The following is a 26153-nucleotide window of genomic DNA, read 5'->3' on the forward strand; positions in this document are numbered from 1 at the left end:
AGGTTGTGTTTGGGGGTAAAGCTCACCAGTTCTTCTGCTGCTCTCTCAAATGACTGAGACCTGGGCTAGCAGGAACCAGTTCTGGTGTTCTAGCAGGAATCAGCTGATGGGAGGGAGGGACTGCAAAACCTCTCAGAAACTATGAGTCTAACAGAGGATCACAGAATGGATTGGGTTGGAAAGGACCTTAAAGATGATCTACTTCTAACCTCCCTCCATGGGCAGGGACACCTTCCACTAGACCAGGTTGCTCAGAGCCCCTGACCTTGAACATTTTCAGAGATGGGGTATCCATGACCTCCCTGGGCAGCCAGTTCAAGTGTGCTCCCATTAAACATGTTTTCCATCAAACCAGACTTTTATTTAATTTCAACTCAGGGTTTGCCTCTGCCCTGCTGCACTAAGACTGCTTTGGGAGAAGTTAAAATTTAAACTGAGGCCTTTGAAGGAGGGTAAGTGTTGGGTAAGGCTAATGGCCAAATAATAACAGGGGCTGAACCAGAGCAGACATCAATTAGATGTCGAGGGACAAATCACAGGACACAGAGTGCAGATAATGGTGGAGACAGCTGTGGTGGTCATAGCAGAAATGCTCTTGTACCTGGGGAACAGTGTGCCCCCAATCCTGGCCTTTGGGAGCAAATCAGGAAACCATCTTCTTAATTAATAAACTAAAGAACACCCATGAGAAAAGAAAATGCCTTTATTCTGTGAGGTTGGGGCTCTTACATCTCAGCTTAGTTTGGTTTTTTTTTTCTAAGGCAGACATAAAAAGACTCCATAATTTATTATTAGGACATCTGAATAGTTATTTATTGAGAAGCCACAGTTCTCACACTTTTACAACTGTCGGCTTGTATAAGGCAAAAAAAGCAAGATGGATCACTATTTTACACAGAAAGTAAAAGCTCTGGAGAAGGAACTGATGGACATGCAGTTACTGGTCAAAATGCAATGTACATGACATATATAAAAACCATTGTGAAACAGAGGAATTGTAAATTATGGTTACAATCTACCGAAATAAATATTCAATATATTATTATAAACACATTTGTAGAGTCTAAGATTGTAATTAAAGTTGTCTTTGTACATACACGGTTATTTGAAATTTAAACAAAAATGTAACATTTAGAGGAGCAAACGTCAACATAAAACAACTGCTTTGGACTTGTAATGTGGCATGATATATCCATAATGATAGGATTAATCTGGTGTGGCAATTAGAATGACTAATCCTCTGGGATGTAGTCTCTATGGAGTTAACTGCATATTGAAGGGAAGAGCCTGGGACTTTAACAAGGATGCAGAATGATTCAAACGGCTGTCTGGGTTTGTTTGTTTTCTGGTTTTTAAATGAACAGAGAGAGAACAAAAAAATCATTTGTAATTGCCTGGTTTTTCTTTTAAAAACAAAGCTGTTTTTTTTTTAATTAATTTTAAGCAGTTGGCATCCACAGAAGAGAAAGAAATGAAAGGACTCGAGTCACTCATCTTCACAACAATTTACCATCAATGTATATACAGTACATTAATGAAGCATTGTTTAAACTTTAATAACAGGGACACACCTAGGATGTTTTCTATGTAGTTTTTCCATTAACAGTATTAAACAATGGTGCTCCATATTGCTTATGAACATATAGATATGAAATTAGGAAACCGATGAATCAAAGAGAGGTGCTAATCTTATTACCACACAGCTAACATGGCATTTGTATTGGTAAACTTCTCATGGGCATTTAGAGCTGACATAAAAATTCCTAATGTGGCTAACTGAGTTACAGACGAGGTACATGCACGGATACCAGGCGACCCCCAGCCGCTGCTCCAGCTGCCCCTAGTCATCCTCCTCATCCTCCTCATCGCTGTCCTTCATGGTGATGCCCTGGAGCCCCCCGCCCTCGCTGACCGACGCCGTGGCCTCCTCCACTGTCAGCCGGTTCCGGATGGTCTCGTAGGTTTTGCTGTTCAAGGTGGAGTCCAGCACGCCTTGCAATCGGAAATCTCGGTACGTTTTCTACAGCACACACAGGGAGAGGTCAGGGCCAACACCAGCACCCCTGCAGGAGTCAGCCTGTGCCCCTGTGCTGGGGGTTTGGGGCCACTAATGGGGGAGGCTGGGATACCAGGGAAATCCCAGCCCTGGGGACGTTTTGCATCGCCTGGGAAGTGCAGACGCCACAGGAGCATCTCTGCTGGCCACTACACCCTCCCTCAGGGTGCCTTGGGCAACAAATTACAGCTCTGGGACTCCAGCCCTGCCTTTGTGGGCTGGGCAGCTTCAAAGCAGCTCAAGGGAGCCTTGCATAGGGCGGGCTGGTGTCTAAAAAGGCATCGAAGCAATATAAGGGCTCTGCTCCAACTGACTTCCCTGGCTCCTGGATGTGTTCATCCCGCCTCTAATGTCAGTTATTTCTCTTCAAGCAGCAGGATGCTTATCCCCTGTACCCACAGACATGATTACACATTCCTGGAATGCTCCGTATTAAACAATCCTACCTACAGTATAGGGATTAAATAAACTAAGTCCAGGATACTGGACGAAATTATTGAGGTATGAATATAAGCATGGGCACATGTTTCTTAAATCTCCCTTTCTTCACCTCAATCTGGAATTGTATTTCCATGGTTCCTATACTTCTCTTGTTATTACAATTAATATCTCTTATTTGAATTTATGCTTAAAACCTTCTCAACTCTGAGATAAACCCCTGTTCTCGTTGTTCATTTAATTCTGCTTTGTGCTCTGCATAGAAACTATTTACTGTTCTGCTATTTCAGAAAGTCCTTGGGTTTGTTATAGCTGCTTCTGAATGTAATATTGGTATAAATAAAGCACAAGGAAAAAAGCTTTCCTCAGCTAGCTGACAAGTAGGAATAATCTGTCTGTGCCTGTTGTTTTCAGTTATGAAAAGCACATTTAATACATTTCAGTTTTAATTTATTCATCCCTTCAATGTGTTCACTGCACACAAGACCATAAACATTATAAAATACTAGACCAAAAAGCATTAGATAGAACCTAAAATGATCAAAAATATATTTACCCCCTTCTGTGATCTTATTATTTCATGTAAACCACTGTGATTTCACACTGAAATAATTATCATTAGTCCAAGGCACACACACACACAGATATACACATACACGTGCACTTAAAGAAAAAAATGCTACTTTCAGGGTATGTTATCTCACCTTTGTGATCTCTCAGAGTTGATTATATACATCCATTGTAAAAGAAACAACTTCAATTAACTATGAGAACAATCTCATTTGTATTCTGACAATAATCACGAGCCATAGCTGGGCTTAAATGTTTCTACCAAAACAGTGTTAAAAACTTTTGGGTTGATTTAACCCATTTTAACACCAGAGCTCACAGGTGTGATCAGTGAATTTGTGATCGGTGAATTTGTCCACAAAAAGGCTAATTCTGGTGCACTTACTTTACAGCAAATAGCAAGAGAGTTTGGTTTTTGTTTTTAATGCAAGAAGTTAATTTGTTCTTATTTGCACACCTGTATTTTACATCTCTCTGCATTTAAAGTTCCCGTTTATCCAGTGCTACCTGCCATAGACCGAGCTATCTTAATTCTTTAAAAGAATATTAATGAATCCTTCATTTATCTGCCAGTGACAGAGCACATGCCACACACGTGCAGGAGCACACAAAGGCTCCTCCTGACAGTGAGGGGCACTGGGAACACCCTGGGTGCTTACCTTGACTATCCTGATGAGGGTTTTCAGCTGGTAGATGTGGAGCTGCAGGTCCATGCGGTCTGTCAGCCAAGTGCACACAACACTCATGGAGCTGGTGTACCATTGCTGCAAGAGAGACACGGCTTCTCCAGCACCCACACAGGGCTCTGTGCAATGCCCTGAGTGACACCTGTGCCCCCAGCATCCCATCACAGCCACCTCTGACCCTCACAGCCACCTCTGACCCTCACAGCCACCTGCCAGCCTGCTCATGGGGGGCCACAGACTGAGAGGGGAGACTGGCATCTGCTCTTACACAGAATTTCCATGCATGGGCTTTTACATTTTAATAAAAATAATAACAAAATAAAGTTATCAGGAGGGTAAAGGCCACCAGTAGTGCCTTGAAATCTGATTTTGCCATTGATGGCACTTGCCAGCAGTGATGTGTGTTCGGCTCGAGCCATGTTTTAACCTGTTTCTCCCACAGTGAGAACACAGTCCTGCCTTTAAGGATGTTGGTCCCACACTCAGGTTACTTACCATCTTCAAATTCAATCATAAACAGGCACAGGATGAGTCTGGGACCCTGAGGGTGAGCAGAGGGGAGGGTCATGCAGGGAAAGGTTTGGCTGGGGGGAAGGATGCTGGTGTAAGCACCTACGGGTGGGTGCCTGCCCAGGCTGTGTGGGAAGTGCTTTGGTTTCACCCTCACAGTTATGAAAGATGGAAAAGCAGCAAAGAAATCAGCTTGTTTCAAGCTGCTGAACTCACAGGGCCCCTCCAGGGGCTGAAATTGTGCTGCTGTCTGTGCAAAAGGCTCGCAGCAGTGTGGCAGCAGCCTGCAGTGCAGGAAGGCTCTTGTGGGCTGTGGATCAGAGCCCTGCTCATGCAGGGCTGACATGGCACATCTGATGCCCACAGATGAGCAGTGAGCCCTTAAGAGGAGGAAAAGCAAGGGCTGGTGGGTGGGTGGGGAGCCACAAAACCTCCCCAAGGTGCTCAGCACAAGGGCTGGTTACAAAGCAGGCAAAAACCCATCACACCTCTGTATGCACAGCTGCACCCTTCTTGTGACCTCTCTTACACGCAGAGATCAAAGCCCATACTGCAGACCAGATGTAATTGATCTAGAACCAGTTAAAATAGTAAAGAAACTGCACCAGACCAGTTTATGAAGATCCTGACAGGGCACCATCCATAGTCTGGGATGCAGCTGCCTCCCAACAAGCCTGAAACCTCGCACCAGTCCAAGTCAGGTCTTGCTGCCCCCCTCAATACCCCCTCGGGCTGGGGGTCTCTGACACAGAACATGCCCTGTCCTGCTGCTGGTGCAGCAGGGGAATGGAGACAACTGAAAATTCTGTAATTGCAAAACTTGCCAGCGATTTGCTTCCCTCCATCCTTTGACACCGGCACCCACAAGGTGGCATGAGGCTCACCAAAGTAAACAAATGAGTCTAAGCTAAACCAGCCCTGCATCACAAAAATGTGTGCTCAACACACATCTCTGAGCTGAGTGGCAGTACACCCAGGAGCTGCATGGGGATGAATTTTCCCCCCAACTCCAATGATGCTCCTCTACTTTAATTTCTATACCACCTCTTTGTAACAAAGGAAATAAGGAGATGAAAGAGTCACCGAAGAAATGGCATGTGGTGACCTCATGCTCCATGCTTACACCTTGCGTAACTTGTGGCAGAGATTCTGCTGACCCTTCCTCTCCAGGACAGAAAGCTGGCAAGAGCTTGGTTGAGACTAATTGAGACTGGCAAGCAGGAGCTCTCAGCTGTCACCTGAGGTGCTGGCATCCGACTGGGGTTGAACAGTGAGTGAAGTGACCTGGGCAGCTGGTGTGGACCTGATGAGCACAGGAGACATGAAGGTCTGGTGGGGTTTCATACCTTCCAATGCCCTAGACTAGTCTGAGAAGTCAGAGTGTCCCTGGATATCCCCCGAGGATCCCAGATACATGGACCCAGGGCAGCCAACAGCCAGCTGGTGGTTGGGTGGCACAGAGCAACTGCTGCCACTGGGGGATCTGCCTGGGTTCCCATGAAATGCTGCAGACCCACGTGGGCAAAACAGAGAAATTGTTAATGTTCATAAAGCTGCTTTTCTGCAATCAGTGTTAACTGAGTCATGCTCTTGGGTGACATTAGCTGTGACCCAGGGCTGTGCTGGCACATGGATGCCCAGGTCAGCCAAACACCTCCTTCCCCTTCTGCCACCTCTTCAAATCGGAGCCCCCAGAGGAAGGGCACAACCATGTGTTACACACACACGCCCCCTCCCTTCCCCTGCCGCCTCCCAGCTTACACAGAACGATCTGCTGGGTGTTTGTGTCAACTCTGCATGAGATGAGAAGTCCCTGGCAGGGGCAGGTCCTGCCATTTCTGTCTGTCCCACGCCACACACGCCCACAGGGCTATGTGATCCCAAACAGAAATTATAACCTCTGCCCGGAGGGTATTGGCAAGGTGACTTTGCTGCTGTGAGACCTTCCGAGCAAGCCAAATGAAATGCTTTTCTGTGTTTCTGGAGGGCACTTCAAACACTCTGGGTTCTGGGGAGATGCAAACTCCTTGGAAGCGAATGTGAATTGCAGCCCTCTCCTCTCGAGCAGCGGCTGACAAGGGCTCAGCCAGGCGCAGCGCTCGGCTGCATGAAAGGAGCTCTCTTTCTCAAAGCCAACTCACTCCCAAGACTTTCTGCTTTATGAGAAAAAGACAAAGTCTAATTCATTGATCTTGATACACAAAACCGTCACGTCACTTCATAGAGCACACACCAACTGCTGAATTTCAGCCCTGCATATTCATAAAAATAAGTTAGCCCATAAATTAAATGTTCCCTTTAGCTCTCGCTAGTGTTGATGTGCTATAAGACGCATAAGCCCTCTGATTCATGACTAACCTACCAAAGAAGATAACATTTGCATATGACTATATTATTAAAAAAACAACAAAAAAGCCAAATGCTCCTAAACAGAAACGTATTCACCTCAGACAAAAGAGCACAGAGTGGTCCTGTGGGGACACTGGCCACCTTGCTGTCCCCAAGGGGGTCTGCCATGCCCTCAGGGGCAGTGGGCTTCGTGCTGGGGACACAGGGTCCCCTCTAGGATCCAGCTCCAGCCTTGTGGCTTGTCCCCAAAGACAAGGTGCAGAGGCCACAGCCCAAATACTGAACTTTGGGCTCTGACAAGGGGTTTGCAACACATTTCAGGCACATTTCATTGGCACACCAAAGTAAATATCATAAATATATTTTCTGCAAAAAAACTCCTCATGCCTGGTTGTACAGAATAAATAGACCTCCCTGATGGTCCAGGCCTGTGGACAAAAGCTCACATGTAACTCAGTGTAGTACACACACACATTACTGGTGCTGCTGGCATCCCTGTCCCTCACCCAGGGGACAATTTACACTCAGTCTGGGGGCACAGGGTGAGGACAGGCTGTGGAGCCTGCATCCTCATGGATGCATGGTGGGCACCATTCCTCCAGCAGGATGTCAGCAGGGTAGAGGCAAACCACAGCCCCATGGCTGCACACCATGAGCCAGCCCCAGCAGAGGAAATGCAGACACTATCAGAGCCCAGTCACTGCAAGCAGGTACTGTATTTGTACAGACAGAAATTCAATCCCTCTTTCAGGTTTGTTTTCCTGTTCTCCTGTCTTTCACAGCAACCCTCATTGCTGGGTGCTAGGCTGGGTGGATGAGGTGGGCCATGGGCCAGTGGGATGCACCAGGATGGGCATTACAGGAGCTGTAGCATTAAAAAAGGTGCATTTCTATGGTTGCCCATCCAACCCACCCCAACCAGCCTGAGCAATAAGCTTACTTGTTCCCCAGCCCTCTGCCTTCTTTTTTTTTTTTTTTTTTTTGAATGCAAAAACATGATCAATAAGTTCCTGAAATAGCAAGTTTGTCTCTGAATACATAAATTGTAGAAATTGGTATGAATAAATCTGCAAGTAGCACACTGAATGTGGCACATTTTATCAAAACCCAGCCCTGTGCTGGGCTCCTGTGCTTTCTGGGAGGTGGTGTCATTACACACACCCGGGAACATCTGCAAAGCCCCGTTCTCTTTGGTGTGAGCTGAATGGAAGCATGACCTCCTGTTCCTTGCCATGAACCTTGAGTTCACACTCATATTTTACATGTTACAGGAAGCCACAGCTCACCCCAGGAGTGCTGCAAACAGAATCTCGTAAGCCAGATGCAACACTGCTTCTTAAGGCACCTGAAGGAGCTGTATTCTTCATTCAAAAGCTTACATACTAGTAGCTTAAGGTCACTTCAGCTTTTGTAAAGAGTGGGACAAAACCAGGAATGCTTATAGGGCTGGGTTGTCAGCAGGGTAGCAGAGGGATTACAAGGAACCTGTGACTCTGCCTCTTTCTGCCTTTACTGGTAGTTTTTTTGTGTGTGAACAAGTGCCATACAACAGATTGAGGCTGGTATAAAGGCCTGGGACTGTGCAAGAGCACCCTGCTGAGCCTCAGCTGTGCTTGCAATTAGCAATAGGCATGAAATGATTATTGTTGTGGTGGCTGATGGCAATCTGAAGTGACAAGTTTTATGGGGGAAGTTGTAGTAGGGATGTTCAGCAAGTTTCTGCAAACCATTAATCGAAGGTTGCAGCACAGTTTAGTCAAAGCTATTTTATGTCATTCCAAAGGTCTCACAAGGATGCTGAAAGAATATTTTTCTGCTCTCAGTGCCTTGGAACGGAGTTTTTCTAGGTCAGGGATTCTTTACTGCTCTATTTAGTGTCAAAAATACCCATTTGCCTCAAATTAGCAGAAAGCTTGTAGTTAAGGGCTAGAGATTAGGCATACAAAATTACTCAGCAGGTGACTGCTGGGTGGATTTGGGGTTGAGAAGTCTTTAAAACTGACTACAAGACATTATATACTTCTGACAAAAGAACATAGTAATCCTACCTGCTTGCTTTAACCACTGTTGTTTGTCTATTATTATGTGCTTTAATGCTCATAAGAGCAAAACTACTGGTGATACTACTCAATTACCATAGTAACTCTCCCCTATGACCTCTCATTTCAGTACTCGCTTTCCAACCAGAACCAATCCAAGCAGGGCAAATCTATTTAAAACTGTGACACACACTGCACAAAGAGGCTCCGAATGCAGGCTGGCTCCCTCTCTTTGTCCAGGACATGGGCTTGTTTTGAAATGCTGAAAGGCAGCTTTGAAATGAACCCTTGAATTCAAGGTGTTTCAAAGATGAGGAACTGGATGCTGGGCGGACGCCACCACAGCATCCCTGAGCTGGCCAGCACGAAGTGAGGGGGCCACAGAGGTGGGAAGGGAGAGAGGAACAGGCTGGCTGTGAGTTGTACTTCCCAAAGGAAAACTGAACCTGCTCTCAGGAAACAGCTCAAAGTGATTTGATCAGTCAGGAAAAAAAAAAAGATAAAATTACCAACTCTTTGTTTCTGGCATTTGCACCCCTGTCCAATGGGCCAGAAGCTCAGCTGGGGGAAGGCAGAGTGGGGCTGTGATGATTTACAAGTGCTGACGGTAGGGGACAGTTGACAGAGCTGTGTCCATCCCAGTCCTGGGTGGCCCTGAGATCAAATTGGGGGTTTGGTGTTGTCATGAGTATTCATGGCAGCCACCTCCCCTGAGCAGGTGCCATCTCCACAGGGAAGGGAGGGATGCAGCCCCAGCAGTGCAGGGACCCACTGCCTGGGGACCAGCCCGGTGCACACAGCTGCCAGTGATGGAGGAGGACTTGTGTGGAGAGTGGGAGCAGAACTCTTCAGGAGCAGCCTGCAGCCCCAGGCACTGTGTCCCTTCCTGCACTCTCAGTGTGCCCAGCAGCACAGCCAGGTCTGTACACCAGAACTGCCTGCAGCCCTGCAACCCAAAGCCCAGATCTCCCTATGGCACTCATGGAAGGATCATTCTTGTCCATTCAATCTTCTGTGGCCACCAAAGTGCTCCTCTCCACCTTCCCTCAACGTTTCTTTCGCTCTTGGTTACAGGCAGTTGTTGCTGTTCCAAAAACCTGGTGAAGATGGCAAGCCCAAAGCACAGGGCCTCAGAGCCAACGCAGTTCCTACTCCTGTCTATCAGAAATAAAGAGAAGTTCCCAGCATGAACATCCACAGCAGCTTATGCAATCCCTTTTCCAGTGGCCAGCTCTGCTGGGACACTGGGTGTGGATGAGGGCAGTGACTCTTGCCCTGCTCCCAAGCACTGTTAGCAAGGTCCTGGCCAGGCTGGCAGAGCTGAGCCCAGCTGTTTTTCGGGCGGTTCTGGAAACCTGAGTTTTGTGGTGCTGCAGCCGATGTGCTGTGCCCCAGGCAGGGAGAGTGGGGATAGAGCAGGGACAGGGCCTTGGTGACACAAATGTGTCTGAAAAGCTTGAGTTAAGATATGTGGCAGTGGCCCTGGAGGAGGAGGTGGCAGAGCTGAGGTGGATGAAAAGCCACAGGCACCCAAGCACAAACACCATTCTGGTCCCCAGTGTCAATGAGGAGACTGAGATGGACCTTCTGCCACACAATGAAGAAGGAAGAGGCACACCTCTCCCCTACAAGCATACATTTTCTGGAGGACAAACAGAGACCTGTCCATGCAGCAAACCCTATCCCATCCTCTCATCAGCTTTCTTTGCCACAACTCAACAAAATCCATCCTGTGTTTGGGTGTTACTCCACAGAGCCCTGAAGAAGGGCTCCCCTATCCTGCCCTTCACTGGGGACCAAAGAACCACCAAAAGGCAGCTCAGCATTTGGAGCTACAAAACCTCCTCCAGCACAGAGGGCCAAAGCTGCAGTGGGCTCGGGGCTGAGCCCCCAGGCACAGAGCATCTGGCTCAGCCGTGTCCTGGCCGCAGCCATGGGTGGCACCAATAATGACCCAGAGGCTCTTTCGATTTACACCTGCCAAGGATTTGGACCATTCCCCCAAGCTGGGCAGGGCACAGGGCTCAGGGCACTGAGAACAACATTGCTGTGAGTGCCCAGGTTTTCCAGAAGCACAGAAATTGGTGTGACGCTGTCCACGTTACAGAAATAAGTTTAGCGGCTGTGGCTCTTGGAGCACACAGCTAACCATAAAATAAGCAATGAGTTAATATTGCAGGCATTGATCAGCTAGTCTTACAATTAATGCTTCCAATAAAAAAAAAAAAGCTCCCCTTTTATTCAACAGAATAAGAAATTAAACACTTGAGGGCTCATTCTAAAGAATGAATGAAATTGAATAAGCTACCTAGCACTTGAGATTCCCAGCGAGTGCTTGAATAGAGCAAACCTCCTGAGTTGAATGGATTGCCTTTTGGGACCAATTTGTCTCTTTTCACTCTTTATTCCTCCTTTTTTGCTGACAGATGTACAAAGGCGGAACTGCGCTGTGCAGCTTAGCTACATGCACCCACAGCAGCTGTCACTTTTGTCGAGCAAGTTAATCAAGCAAATGCCACCATATCCCACTTTCTATAAGGAACAACATGTTATAGACAGTAGTCTTGGGAGACGGGGAGGGAGGGAGAGAGACTTTATTTTAACTTTGAGTAGCTGGTATTTTTTTTTTTTCCCTCTGTGTGTAAAAAAAAAAAAAAAAGGAGGAAAAAAGCAACAGCCAAACCTGGTAGCACAAGCTGACACTTTTGTTTTCCCGTGGAACAAATATTTAATATGATTTTAACTCTAATTTGTACTAGAAGGAGAGCTGTCTGGTTTTAATTAAATTTAAGGGACTTAGAGGAACACAGTTAAAAAAAGAAATAGAAGCTTTTTGTTTGCATTAACGCTTGTTGATAATAATATATTGATTGTCAATTGCTAAGCCCAAAAGATTAGTGTAGTAAATAGAATTATCTGAATGCCACAAGTGAAGTGCTAGCTTCCCGTCTCTGCTTTTCCCTTTGTGAGGCACTCTGAATCACTGGTTGTTATTTATACATTTTCTTTGATAAAACCAACTTGTGTGGCTGATTTTTTTTTTTAAACCCTGCCTCATTAAGTGTATAATAGCATTTACGTGTGGGGCTTTCTGCTTTTTAGCCTTTCAAGCTTAAGCTTATATTCCTCTCTCACAACCATGTTTCAAAACTTGGGATGTTCACAAACAATTGGATACACACCAATATTGTATATATCAGATGCTCTCTTGCTATTGCCAAAGACTAGAAAATAACAGAACATTATCCACAAAGAGTAAATAAATAGTTATCGTCCTGCTACGCTGCTGATGCCAGATAATAATGCTGTCCGGTCATTAGGCAGCTTTTCTGTGGCACATAATTCTTTAAGTTAGGTATGAAAAGCCAACATCAAAAGTGGGTCTGTTGGTGTAGCTCCACACAGCACATGGCAGAGCGCTGGGAGGGCTTCAGGCAGCCCTCAGGTTGCTGGTAGAAAGGTGATTCACCCCAAATTCAGACCCTTTGGAAAGTATCTTCCAGAAAATAAATCTAAGCTCTGGTGACAGTTTGCAGTGTGCTAATTTAACTTCTCTGCAGGGTCTTTGCCTTGGTAGGTTCAGGAACCATCAGTGTTTGGGATTTGCGACCCCTTTGCCAAACTGGGCACCCCATGTCTGCACCTCACCCCTGTGAGAGAAGCTGTGCTCAGCAGGGCTCTGGGCGAGTGGTCCTCACAGCAGGCAACATGACCCTCATCTTCAGAACTAAGCCTCTCTATAAAACTCCACATTAAATTCTAGAGATCTGGCAAAATGCTAGCAATTTGATAAAAATCCCCTGAAATCTTGGGGTCTTTTTTTTTTTTTTAAATAAAATTTTGACCTTGTTCTACCAAAGCCTTGTAGAATAAATCTGGAGTCTCCCAGGTGACACTCACAGCTACTACTGAAGTAAAAGTACTTTTTTCCCCTGGTATTTTATGTACCACTATAATGCTATCACTCCGAGTACACACAGCGTGTTCTTCAACATCCACCCCAGAGCTGTGAATTCTGGATGCCTTTTACTCTATTTTATATTCCTTAACTACAAAATTTCATTCTTGTTGACAACGTACCAATATGAGGAAGTTACAAAGTCAAAGGGTCTTGATATGAAAATAATTTGTATTATTATTTAATAAAGTCACAGTCCCTAACGTTGCCTAATAGGGTTAAGCTGCTAGCCAGAGCAACTCATCATCTGTCTAGGATGCAAATGGCATCACCGAATTACATTATTTCTTTTCCCCCCCCTTTCCCAAAAATAAACCACAAAACAACTTTGAATCGCGTAAGAGCTCTGCCTTCCAGCAGGGAAGAGCGCTGGGAGCGAGCGCAGCGCGGAGCCGGGCGCGGGGAAGTGCCGCACGCTCTTTGCAGTACATATGGCACCTGAGAGCACCCACTGCTCGGGGAGCTCGGCTCCAGGCCGTGCTCAGGCTGCCGCCTCACCCTTAATTGCCTGGGCCTTGGACCCGCCGGGGCTCGGCAGGTCGGTGCCACAGGTGTTAATGGGAGGGAGGCCGGGGCCCCCGGGGTGCTGCCTGTGCTGGTGGGATCACACAAATTCCCTGCTCTCCAGAGGGGCACAGCCTGATCTGCATGCTCCTTGCTGCAGATTTCTCCCTGCTCTTAGCCCAAAATTTTATTCCTTTTCAGAGTGGACAAGGAGGGTCAATACCTTTTGTGTTGGTGGGGCCAAGGTTCCCAACAAACAAATGTACCCAAGAAGCTCATCCCTAACAGCCCCTGCTCTCAGTGCTGCACCAACCAGTAACACCTACGCGTGTCCTGTCAGCTGTGACTCCACACGCCACAGAGGGTGCAGGTTTGTCTGTGCTGACCCTCAGTGGCTCTGCAGGCAATCTGTGCACTCTCAGCACACAGGCAAAGGCTTCCCAGAGCAGGGACACAGCCAGAAAGGGATCTGCAACACTGCTGCTCCTTCAGGGGGGAGGAACAACTCTGATGCCTTGTGCTCATTCAGGTGGCCCCCAGCCGTATGTCAGGCTGGTCTGCTCTGCTAGCCAGACACCAAAATCTCTGCTTAGCAAAGAGCCATACACTCACATTCCCAGCAGAAGTGATGGGGAATGTGTCAATGACTCCCCTTCTGCCCTGGGGAGAATCTCATGGAAAAAGCAACTGCACTGCTGGCTCCTTTCTTCCTACAGCCAGGGATGTCCTGGTCCCAATCTGCTGGGGTTTGCTGTGAGCAAACATCAACGGCAGCCCATGCACAGATCATCTCTGAATCCATCCCAGCCATGTGCTGCTGCTGCTCTGAGGAGGGCAGAGCTGCCAGGCCGTGTGCTGGTCAGGGCTGGATGGAGGGCAGCAGGCAGAGAAAACTGCAGGGGAGACCCCCGTGCAAAAAACTACTGCTCCATGGCAGGGGGGGCAGGAGTTGGTGCTCACGGTGATCTGGGAAGGAAGCAGGCTGCCACCCCAAACTTCTCTCCCATCCACAATGTCCTCAAACCTGGGACATCCCAAACCTGTCGGGTTTGCAGGCTGAGTGCCTCAGCAGGTGCCTCATTTCCTTTCTGAGACTGGACAGTCCTAATCCTGTTTATACACTGAATTACACCTCCAGAAAATGCCCTTTTTAGGTAACAGGTAAAGCCTGTCCTGGCTACAGGAAGCCCTGAACTGGAAGACCCTGCCTTTCCAGGGTGTGCTGGCATGGAGCATCCCATATCCCTGCACACAGAGCGGGGGCCTGGGCACACCACCAGGTGGGCTCTGGGTGCTGAGCTCTCTCTCCTTCACTGCAGATACAGCTCTGCAAAGTGCACAGCATTCACTAGGAACTGCCAAATTAAATCCCCAAAAACCTGCTGCTTTGCAGGAATTTTCTGACTTCTCTTTTCCTAAATGAAAGAGCTTCTGCATAAAAACCTATAAAGGCGCACAAACAGAAAACCACTCCTGCATGGATGCTTGTTCTCGAATACATTTTTAAGTTATAAAATATTCTCTGCTTATTTCCATTTTTCAAAAAAGAAATGAAGTTGACATGTTAAAATCTGAGTTTCTATATAAAGCAGCCTAGTAAAACACAATATCCACACAACTGCTATTTTTCTGTCCTGATTCCAGAGCCCTGTTAGTGTGAGGCAGTGATGATAAAACTGGCTGCACAGTTGCTCAGTAAGATGCACAGCAATGCATGCTATAGAATACTTTCATTATACTTGTTATCAGTTTAAATTGGAAGCTGTCATGAAGTGGGACTTGATAAACTTTATCTGCTTCTTTTATAGCCTGAAAATTCCAAAAAAGTAACTAGAGGCTGCCTGTACATCTGGGCGCCCCTGATTGCAGCAGCTCCCCTGGTCTCTCTCCTTCCTGGGGTTAAACACCGGCTGCAGTGCGCTCCCTGCCCGAGTCCCACCAGGCATTTTTGAATGCTGATATCATACATCCAGGGCCAGGCTTAAGGGAGCACCGGGAAAGGAAAGAGCCGCAGATCAAGAGAAACAAAATGACCTGGGACGGCTAATCTGGCACGCACCGCTGGCTGGCGCGGGCTGAGCAGCAATTGTGTGCGGCTGGGATGCAGGGGGAGGAAAGGAAAAGACGGATTGAAGGCGCTGCTGGAAATCAGACAATTCGTCATTGTCCGCGCAGGGGCTCTGCCCTGCACCGAGAGCTCCTTCGGGCAAAGGCTCTTTGCAGAGCCCGGCCCCGCGGGATGGGGTCAGCCCCGCACACCTGCGGGCACCGGCACATCCCGGCCCTTCCCACGCCCCTCGCACCCCTGCTCGCAGCTGGGACCCAGCCTCCAGCTCTCTCCCCGATGACCCACACGACAGGAGCTCCAATACAGCCTCTTAAACTTAGCTGGAGGGCAGAGAGCACCGTGTAACGCGTCCGCAGTTATAAACGCGCAGAGAGCTCCTGGCCAGAGGCTGCTCAGAAAAAGGCTCTCTCCGGATGGAGAAGTCCATGCTCCTGCTCCCCTAAAGCCTTGGCTACTCACATCTACCAGGAAATAAATGATCTTTCACTCAGTGCCAGCCCCAAACCACAAATCTCTGACGCCCAAAAGCACGGTGCAGATGATGTTAGCAAGCCCATGCTGACCTTAACGTAACGGAGCAATCAGTCTGCCTTCTTAGAATGATTAATGGAAAATCTCCTCTGGAAAAGAAATCAAATTAACTGTCTTCAACCAAATGTCTACTGGAACACGAAAAGCTGTTCTGATAAAGACATTTAGGAGGGGAAAAAAAACCCTTTCAAGCATGTAAAATCCAGTGACAGATCTAGGATTTATTTTATTAAGACTCTCCCTAAAATAAATTAAATGGAGCCTACTTAAATGAGCACTTCAGGAAAGAAGCCTTGCTGAGGGGGAGCCTGGAGGCCATGTGCCCAGTGCATGCCTGGGCTGTGTGAAGCTAACAGAGGGGAATATCAGAGGACAAGGGCTGCCTCTCAGGAGTGGTGTCAGTGCTAAGCTCCTCTCCCCACTCCCCTGTGACTCCAAGAGGGCACATGGGGAGGAAAAGAGGCTGCAGAAGGACAGTGCATTCTATGCCCCCTCTGGACAAAGAGAATTTGCCCCCTAGAAGATATACTGACAACTGCCACCACAATTTTATGTTTTTTCCCAGCAAAAGCGTTGCAGTGACATCAACTCCAGGTCCAGGTCTGAGCTTTGCCAAGCCAGCAAAGGGCAGCAAAAGCTCTATGGCTTTGGCTCCTCCAAAGTGTACAGAGAGAGAAAAGGAAGCTGTGCTCCCTTGAGATCAGTGTGCCTAATTGTCTTTGTTTCACAACTCCCTCTGGAAGGGGAGAGAGGGGGGAAAAAAAAAAAGCAAAAAACAACGCAGAAGAAATAGCTCCATGGAGGCCATATCAGGATGGGAGTGGGAGAGAGTTAGTGCCCTAATGAGCAGTCTAGCTGCGTGGGAGGGAAACAGGTTGTTGTCTGTCTAAGAGAAAGTGGTGAGTGTGGCTACAAGCAGCTCCGAGATGGAAGCCCAGCGCGCAGCCTGATATCCGCTCTTCCCCTGATCCTGCAACCCGGCCTCCTGTGAGTAATTCTAACTCACAGTGAGTAGCTCCACTGACTCACAGCCAGGCTTTTGAGATTGGAGAGGGGAAGAAGAGGGGAGGATGGGAAGGGCTCTGTTTTGGCATTTGATTGTGCCATGCAAGGCTTACGGTCTAGCAAGAAATGCCATGATCCTGCAAGCATGCCTTGAAGGAGCTGCCAAAATTCAAGTGAGTAACCCTGCTAAGGGCAAAAGCTTTGATTTTAAGGATAATTCCTCAGTGTCTGCAGAGGACTTGCTGAATTAACTGATCTAGCTGTGTTTTGAATTTTTTCAATATATTCAGGTGTGCTATCAGGCTCTAATGTGTAGGTACTGAAACATATGCTGAGCTGCCTGTGGATCCTCCAGTGACAAATGCTTACTCAGGCTCCTGGAAGTGTGTATAAGGATTCTGCTGAAGTCTGGAGAATCACACAGTGTCCTGCGTCCTTTTTATCTCTGATATTTAGAAGTCTGATACCAGCAAGGGCAGCCTGCTTTGGAAACATGAGGACTGTCCTGCACCATGTCCCCAGCACTCCTGCTGGCCTCCTGGCTGAGGGAAGGAACCCCAAATCCATGAAAATCCACCAGATGCATCATCTGCCTTGGGATATCACTGGGGCTTCCTAAAAGGCAAACTCAGCTGAGCCTGAGGGACAGGACAGGATGCTGGAGCCTCAGCCAGGGGCTTTTGCCTCCCTGAAGGTGGTGGGAATGAGATGCTGGCTCCTCTAGCTGATCAGAGGACCTGGAGTGAATGTTCCCCTGCACTGAGGACAGCCAAGGGCAGAGCAAACCCTGCCCTCCCTGCTACACCTGCCAGACCCAGCTAATCCCACCCTGCCATCAAGACTAGGAGCCGTTTCTGCCTTGCAGAGAAGAACAGGCTCATCTCTCGTTTCCGGAGCGCGTTCTCCGTCTGCTGTCCCGGCTGTGACACAGAGCGAGGGAGCTGAAGGCTCCCAGTGCCAGGGAAGTGGTAAAACTGCCTCCTGCAAACAGCACCCTGGCTGCTGCCACCTCGGCGGGCAGTATCACTGCGTGATTAAGTTCTTACCAGACTTTTTGGTAAAGGCAACCTTCCTGATCTGATAACTGCCAAGGACAAGCCAAATACACAGGGTCAATCCATGCACGCTTAATCTCCAGAAGGCAGATTAAGTGTATAATTGACCCATATAATCCATGTATCATCTCCAGTGAAATGTTTTTTATGTCCGGTTTAGGCAGACATGAGGCCCATAAGACAGCGATCAGAGACACAGAATTACCATTGCAGTGGATTTCATCAAAGTTAGAGATGGCTTTTTAATCACTGATCTCAGAGACTGCTAGATTTAAGCAGATGAACTAGCACTAAGCACATCTGTTTTAATCCTTATCTTCTACTCAGGCTGGTGTCTTCAAGAAGTACAAGGAGGAAAAAAATAAATTAATTTTTTTTTTAGGTCCTCGCAATCTTAGGAGCTTCTCTTGGTGTTTTGATCCCTCATATCAAAAGCATGTTTTTGTTTTTTTGGGTAAGATATTGAATTAATCATCAGAGAGAAAAATGCCATCTGCGCTATTCAGGGACTGCATCGGGATGCTGGAATTCGCAGGATCTCGGGAAGCTCACCCAGTGCTCAGTAGCCTTTTGTGTATGTGCTACTCACTGTGGCTGGGGAGGAAATAGTCACCCTATGTTTTACATTAGTGTTTACCAATTTATGTGGAAAAAGGTTGGCATTCACACTATCTACTAGTCAATCCTAGACTTTCTGGATCACATATGTTATGACGGATTGAAACCTATACTGTGAGTATCTAAGGGTGTTTGTAAAGATACACACACATGCATGGATCTAGAAATAACTTCTGTCAAAGGGCACAACCCTCACAAGTAAAACTCCCACTGCCTTCAGACAAAATGACAGATGTATAAACTCTGATCCTATGAAATTCTGAGTGACCTAAGACAAAGAGGACCTGAATTTTGCAGGATTGGTCTGAAGACTCAAGATCACTCTGAAGATATTTTCCCATGTTTAAGATACGCCCACCTGCTTCTGCCTCATTGTTCCTATAAAAAGTTCCATTCTGTATGTCAACTCTGCTCCCCTCTCTGGGCAAAAAGTGATAAAATTTCACTTCCTGTCAGGCACCACACAGAGTTTGTGATCCTTCTGCATTGTGTGCAAAGTACCATAGGGTTTCAATCTCCAAAGCACCCAGCCAGGCATAGGAGTGCAGGGAGAGAATGCTATGATGCTATTCTGAAACTCCTCTGTTACCACTGCTCTCTACCAATGGGCCTTATTACAGTGTTTTAGCTTTAAATGTTATCAAATTGGTGAACCAGGCCAAGTAAATAAGTCATGTTACTCTGCAGTAAACAGCACTGCCAAAAAGCTAGTTAGGTTTTGATTACCAGCAGAACTCCACAATCAATCTGTTCATTCAATGATCCCAAGAATACAGATTTTTAAAATTAAGATGACTCTATTTCAGGGAGGGGGAAAAACCCATCCTGACTAATTTGCAGAATTAAAGAGGATTAACTCAGAGACCACACAGAAATATAACAATAATCTGCCACAAACACCAGTATCTCCTAAAGAGCAGAGCCCTGTTCTGCAGGCATGAGCAAGTCAGGCGATGCAGGGGAAGAGAGATGGTTTCTGAGCTAAGAAATCATGGCAAATACCAAGAAAAGACATATTAACCCAGCATCTCTGGGGACATGGCCTAACATACTCTGCAGCCTCTGTTCTGGGGAGGAAATAAATGGGGAATAAATGGGAATACAGGGCAGGATTGCAGAGAAGTGTGGGGATTACAGGTATCCCAGGCATTCAAACCCCACAAAATATGCTATAGACAACCTTGCACTGTGCACCTCTGCTCCTGCACTGCCCAGGACTGTGCAGAAAGGGGATGTAGCCCACACTGTGAGTGTCTTTACTGGGACCCCACTGGGTGCACGGGACTTGCCTGCAGGCAGGTTTAAGCTGTTTCCTGCCACTGCTGCCCCTATTGGCATGCAACAGCCTAAACTGGACTGAGATTTGGCCAGGGCAAGCCAGCACTGCTGCACTAAACCAGCTGAGGACCCGGCTGTGAAAGTGTTAATAATCTCATTGCCTGGACAAACTGCAGCTAAGAGGATTGCTCCCCTGCCATGCTGGGGGAAGAAGGAACAAAATAAGGTCCAACTCCAACTTAGCATCATAAATACCATTTTTGATTATTCCTCTTCTCTTTCTTATTAACAAGGTAGTTAGTACCTGAAATGTCCTTGGAAAATAAGACCAAAGGAGCTTAAAGACCCCAGGACCATGCTGCTTTGCTGGGTTAGGTGAGAGGGGCAAAAGGCTGCAGGGCTCTTTCTGAGCTCAATAATGGAGTCACACATTTGCTCCCGCCTTTACACAAACATGGGTGAACACAGCACCAGCTTAAATGGGGTCTGGTGACTCCCTTGCAAACCCTGTGCTGGTACTGATCCACCAGGAGCACCTGAGCCATGATGGGATCTGACCACAGGAGCCAGATCCTTCAGCTGCAACCTGACAAAGACAACACATGACTGCTCAAAACATAATTCCAAGTTTTGGGTGACAAGGGCTTGGCACAATCCATTCCCTCCTTGCAAAGCAACCACCCCACAGCTTGCCCTGCCCACGGGCACACGCTCACACACACGAGACACATGCAAACATGCCAGTAGCATCAGATCCCAGCTCTGTCCCACTGGGATGGGAACAGGAATGGGAACAGCTCCCACATGCTGCAATTCCCACCTGCAGCCAGTGTAAGTCAAAACAGGCAGAGCAATGTAAAAACCCCATCTTTGATTATTTAATTCCACACGGCTCAGGGAGACTTGAGGAAAGCAGGGAGGGAAAGAAGGGTTTTGCATTTTTTGCTTTCCACCAAGGTAGCTGCTCTTTTGCTTTTTAGTTCATGTCAACTGTTAATTTGTTTAAAATATGGCTTGGTAAAACCAAGTATGAGTGGATCAAACTGAAATCAATATTTGTGTTAATTACAGCCTTTTGAAAATTGGAAATAATGGCCCAAATCGGTACAAACACACCAACTGTGAATCATAGGGAAAGGATGAGGGAAAAGGCAGTGTGGGCATTGAAAAGAACAGTCCAGATGAGCTCTGGAAATTTAACTGCTCGTGGAATAAATTTCAACACAAACGAGCAATGCACTCGCAGGCCTGCTGCAGATGGAAGCGACAGTCTTTTGTTTCATGTTTTGTTTTTTCTCCCCATGCCTGCTTGATGGGTGATTTTCTGTCTGGTGCTCACGCTGCAAACTCTCCCCAGAGCCGAGCCTGGAGGAGGCACTGCTGTGCTCTGTGCATGAATGAGGCATTCTCAGTGGATATGGGTCATGCTAGTAGATGTACACAGTAAGATTATTTGACTCTTAATTCATGCCACTTGATATAATGTGATAAAACATTTGACATGAGAGATAAGTTCCATTTTAATCTGGTAAGTTATGGGGAAAAGAGAGAGTGGGAATTGTAAAGGAAGAAGAGGTTTCTGAGGGACAGGTAATGTGCAGAAAGAGAAGTATTGAGTGAAGGAAGAGGTTGGCTGGGGAAAAAGCAGATTTCCCTGCACACTGAGGAAGCAAAAGAGTGAGTAAAGAAAGCACAGAAGGCTGTTAGAGTTCCAGAGCCAGGAGACTGAGACATGGCACTGCTGAGGATGGAAGGAAGGAAAGTAGGGAAAGAAGCTGCTTCAAACAGAAATTGAGATACGGACAAATATCCTAGAGAGACTGAAACAGTAATACTGCAGTCTGGTCATCAACAGAAAACCTTTACTATAGAACAGCTACAAGGACAGAAAGGCTGTAACAAAACAAGAGCAACAGAAACAGAGATACTTTTGACATGCATCCAAACCTAAAAAACTCAGGCATCACAGGTCACTGTTCTCTCACAGTCCAACAAACTGACCTTGTCCCACTGAAAATTAGCTATGAACATCTGGGTCAGTTCCTACCAGCCATCGTCATCAAGGAGACCATGTCTCAAATTTACCTTTGGTGGCAGACACCACAACATGGTCCTCCTTTATGCTAAAGCCCATTCACAATCAGCTCTGTTTTGATTAGCTTTTAAAATTAAAGTTTAGTATGTTAAATTTGCTGTCAGATTTGGAGTGCTTGTCAATGAAACAATGCAAAACATGCAGAAGAGTTGGCCCTTAGCAAACACATCTGCCAAAAACCTGGCTCAAATTTGAACAGTGAGAGCTATGACTGAGATGTTCTGATACAGAGAAATTAACACATATTAAAGAGCTCTCTTAGAAGATACTGGTTTTTAAAATCCACACACAGACTAAGACACAGTAGACTAGAGATTTAAAGCAGGCAGAGAGGAGATACGAGCCTTAGTCAGAAAGAAGGGAAAGATTTATTTTTTTAAAGCTGTAACCAATAAATTTTCTCAAAATGTGACTTATCCTCCTGTCTTATTTTGTCACATTTTGGGTCTCTCCTGCTTGGTGTCCAAGGAGGAGAGGGCATTTACTTACATCAAATAACCTTTCTATATACATCTCCTCATTGACCTTATCACGCAGGACATCCTGAGAGTGGCGGACAAATGTCACATAGGCATCAGCAACATCCATTCCTGGCTTCTGCATGGAGGAGAGAAGAAGAGAGAGAGAAAAAACATGAATAGTGACGCAGGGGGCAGCTTCTCTGTGCAGCCTCATCACTGCTTTTCCTTCTCTTCCACCTCCTGCTGTCCTCCTGCAGTTTGCCCTTTCCTTACCTGATGAACACTTACCTGATGTCACATTTCTACAGCTCTCTGCAGAATTTAACTGATTTTTAAAGAGAAATCTAGAAGCATGCAAGATTCTGGGGGTAACAGCATTGCTTTAAAGCAGTAAAAGGAACTGAAGCAGCTGGATGAGAAAATACTTTAAAAAAAAATTCTTGTTTGAGTTCACATTGCTTGTTATATTGGATTCAAACTTACCTCAAATGAAACCCATTAAAACATGGTAACACGAGTCATTACAAGAGCTGCCACAAAATCTTAAATTTGTGTGGCACATTGTAAGTTTGTTAATAACTAGTGTCATTAGTTTCCATTACTGTGATTTACCTCAGATCACAGAGTATCATTTCTCTGCAAGGTACAATTGTCAGCCGCTGTAAATTGAAGTTAGTTAACACATCCATGTAATTTCCAGGGTGAAAATGAGGACAGTTTGGAAAGCAGTAGGAAGGGAGTTTTTTAATACAAAGCAAACAATTATCAAGCAAAGGGCCAGTGCTTGGCCCTTGGGAAGGCAGTGACATTTCTTAACACCTACTGCAACAATGACAAGGTATTAATTTGAAAAACAATGAGGACAACACAAACGTGGCAGTAGTCAAGTGTTACACTTTCAAGCAATTTTCAGTCTGCTGATTGTGCCCCTTCCAAGGCAGGATTAGATGGATTGGTTTGTACCAAGACAATTGCAACAGAATTGCAGAATTAGATTTAACTAACATTTGCAGAATTAAATTTAAGTGGTGGGTTTCTGTTCAACACCAGGATTTCCCCTCTGTCCTCCAGCTGAACAGGTTTTTATTTCTCCTTCCCCTGGAAAGACAGTGGCTCACGGACCATGGGGTGGCCTCTGCACAGGTCTGGGGGCTGTGTGAGGCTGGTGGTTCAGTTCATTAAAAATGTTGAGGCTGTCAAGGAAGCCTCCGTAATATGGTTTCATTTCCAGGGGCAGGTGGGGAAACAACTGAAAACTAACCCAGGTGAATGATTTCTGCTCTGATTTACACAAAGAACTGGAGCATCTGTCTGGCTTTGAGGAGAGGAGCAGACCCTGCTGCAGACTTCCTAAGGGTGTCCAAGGTACAAATCTTTTGGAAAAGCTTGAAAGGGTTACACAGCATTTTACTAAGACCACTTCCCTGGAGATGCTTTACTTTCAGAACATAGCGGCCTCAGAGAAGGCCATGCTTCACCCTAGAAGTTACTTAAAATAACTGTTCAGTGTTCAAATTTCTGATGACTAAAGATGCATTGAAGCAACTAGGACATTTCATCTGAAGGATCTCCACATTTGCAGGGCAAGAAATAAATTCTGAGTTTTTCTTCCCAAGGCTCTCAAAATCTTGCTTTTATTACTCCAAGAGAACAGGATGCCAAGATCTGCACTGGGGTATTTTAAACCAAGCAACACCTCTTAATGTTCAAGAGTTTGTCTTTTCCATGCTAGGCTCAAGATATAATAATTTTGTAGGCAACATTTAGGTTGGGCCAAAGGGCTGAAAAAAACCAAATGCAGATGATGTGGTCCAAGATGTCTGATAAATTTATCACGTTGTCATATGAGAACATGCAGAACAATACACCTGCATTAAATATACACACATTATGCACACACATCATCAGACTCAACTGAGTTACTCTTGGTTTCCACTGCCCTCTTACTGGGTGCAGGAACTGGTGTGGTATATTAATATCTGTTTTTCTGCATTTGCAGTTGCTCAGGATCCTTCTGCCTGTAAATGTTACAGTAACCCCTTATTCCAGCCAACATTCATATATTACACTTCAACTTAATTTAAATGTAAATTTCTGGCAAGTTAAGTGCTCTGTCTAAGAACATTAAGGGCTCTTTTCCTTATGAATCAAGGTCTAATTAGAGGAGACGATGTACAGTTTCCCTACACCAATTACAGAAAAATGGAAAAAATTATTTTCATTAACAATTTCCCAAACACATGTTGGTAGATCATCACCATTTCCCCAAAGTAATAAAAAAGTCATTTTCCAAAAGAGTAAAATAAACCAACAATTAGAAGAACAAAAATAAAATAGATTAGCTAATGTGTTAGATGTGTGTTGGCTCAGTTCTAACATGTCTGGACTTTTTGTTTGGAAATTATACTGTATTTGTACAAGTCCAAATGAAGAATCAACAGAATGCACTGCTCCCATTTTTTTTTTTCAAATGTGATTCAAGCCAATTGCATAAATATGGTACCTTTTTGACACCATCTGCAAATTGTTGCCTAAACAGCCTCTTAGGTCTCCATAAGAGGGTAACTGCTCATTATTAATATAATGGAGATATCCTTTCCAGTTCAAATGTTAGAAGTATGAAGGCCCATGGCTCAATCTTGGCTGTTAATGCATAATGTGGGTTGCTACACATGCCATAAACCAAAGCACAATGCAAATTACTATGACAGAAGTTGTTTAAATTGTGCTTACGGGTACATCCACGTATTTGGAAGCAGCCTTCACCTGTAAAAGGAACAAGAAGAGAGTTAACACCACCAGTACCTTTTCAGGTCCCTGTTTTTTTTTTTAAACTCTCTAAGACCATCTCCAGCCAAGACTTGGGACAACATAATGCTGAGTAGGTTGAAAAGGGTGATGAAACTCACTTTCCTGTCTCAAACGGTGGTATTTTTGTTGTTGTTTTTTTTTTTTTTGGAGAGGTAACTTTACTGCTGCTAAAGCTCTAATAGCAGCAGATGATAGTGTGGGAGTTGTGCTTCTACTTCAGCGAGCGGGGGAAGACGGGGTTCGTAAGAAGACATCGTTATTTTCTTCAGAGGCCTCGCTCTCCACCTGATGCCACGTGTCTCCCAAGGCACTGCATGTCTCTCCTGCTGGGAGCTGTATCCCAGGAGCAATGCCAGCTTCCCTGGGAGCAGGGCCATGATGGCATGGTGAGGCTGGCAGGGGCCTGCACCAAGCTAGACAAAAGAAAGGACCCTAATTTTGCTCCCTTCCCATCGTCCTGCCCACGGTGCGCTTCCCTCCTGGGACATTGTCAAGACCAGGCTGGATAAGGCTTTGACTAACATGGGTAATGGAAGATGTCCTTGCCTGTGGCAGAAGGGTTGGAACAACATGATTTTTAAGGTCCCTTCCAACCCATCCTGTGATGCTTTGCTGGGCTGAAGGTTTTCTGAGAAGTTTTGCACATGAATGCCTGTGGCTGGGCTGGTTGGAAAGTTGTGTTCACGTTTCAAAACTTATCCCTGTTGCTTTCACCTGCAGCCTCTCCTGCACTCACTTGTTCTTCCCCCACATCAAGTGAATTAAAAAAAAAAATTATTATTTTCCCTCTTGTTGCTGGCCCTGATGCTGGCAAGAGCTTGCAGACCATGTTGGGGCAGTGTGCTCACGCCCTGCCACGCAGAAGGTGCTCTGAAGCTTTTCTGCTTCCCAGACTGAACAGCTACCTCATTTTCCCTTGATTTTCCTCCCTTTTCAGAAGATACTGTTGGAGGGAAGGTATCAGAGATGGACACTGCACTCTGGGGTGTCATCACAAGCTGGTGTGATCTGCAAGACCCCGCACTGACTTTGTCTGTGATTTTCCATGCAGCAGGGTGCACGTTGCCTGGCGCGGGAGGCGGGGTGGCCCCTGACGTCAGGGCCAACTCTTCCAACTGAGC

General features: G+C 46.2%; 1 protein-coding gene across 8 annotated transcripts in view; it reads right to left on the reverse strand.

Annotated features, from left to right (window-relative positions):
- Positions 1-685: 685 nt before the first annotated feature.
- The window catches only part of CADPS (calcium dependent secretion activator), a 204182-nt gene continuing 178714 nt past the window's right edge, over positions 686-26153 (reverse strand). For all 8 annotated transcript variants that reach the window (XM_036390827.1, XM_036390824.2, XM_054515999.1 and 5 more), the window contains 4 exons: positions 24955-24987; positions 22250-22357; positions 3724-3828; positions 686-2020 (listed from right to left, as the gene is read on the reverse strand). In XM_036390827.1, coding sequence (XP_036246720.1) covers positions 1841-2020; positions 3724-3828; positions 22250-22357; positions 24955-24987 — 426 coding nt within the window. In that variant the 3' untranslated portion in view covers positions 686-1840. The remainder of the gene's footprint in view (positions 2021-3723; positions 3829-22249; positions 22358-24954; positions 24988-26153) is intronic.

This window comes from Molothrus ater, chromosome 11, assembly GCF_012460135.2.
Source record: "Molothrus ater isolate BHLD 08-10-18 breed brown headed cowbird chromosome 11, BPBGC_Mater_1.1, whole genome shotgun sequence".
Taxonomy (NCBI): domain Eukaryota; kingdom Metazoa; phylum Chordata; class Aves; order Passeriformes; family Icteridae; genus Molothrus; species Molothrus ater.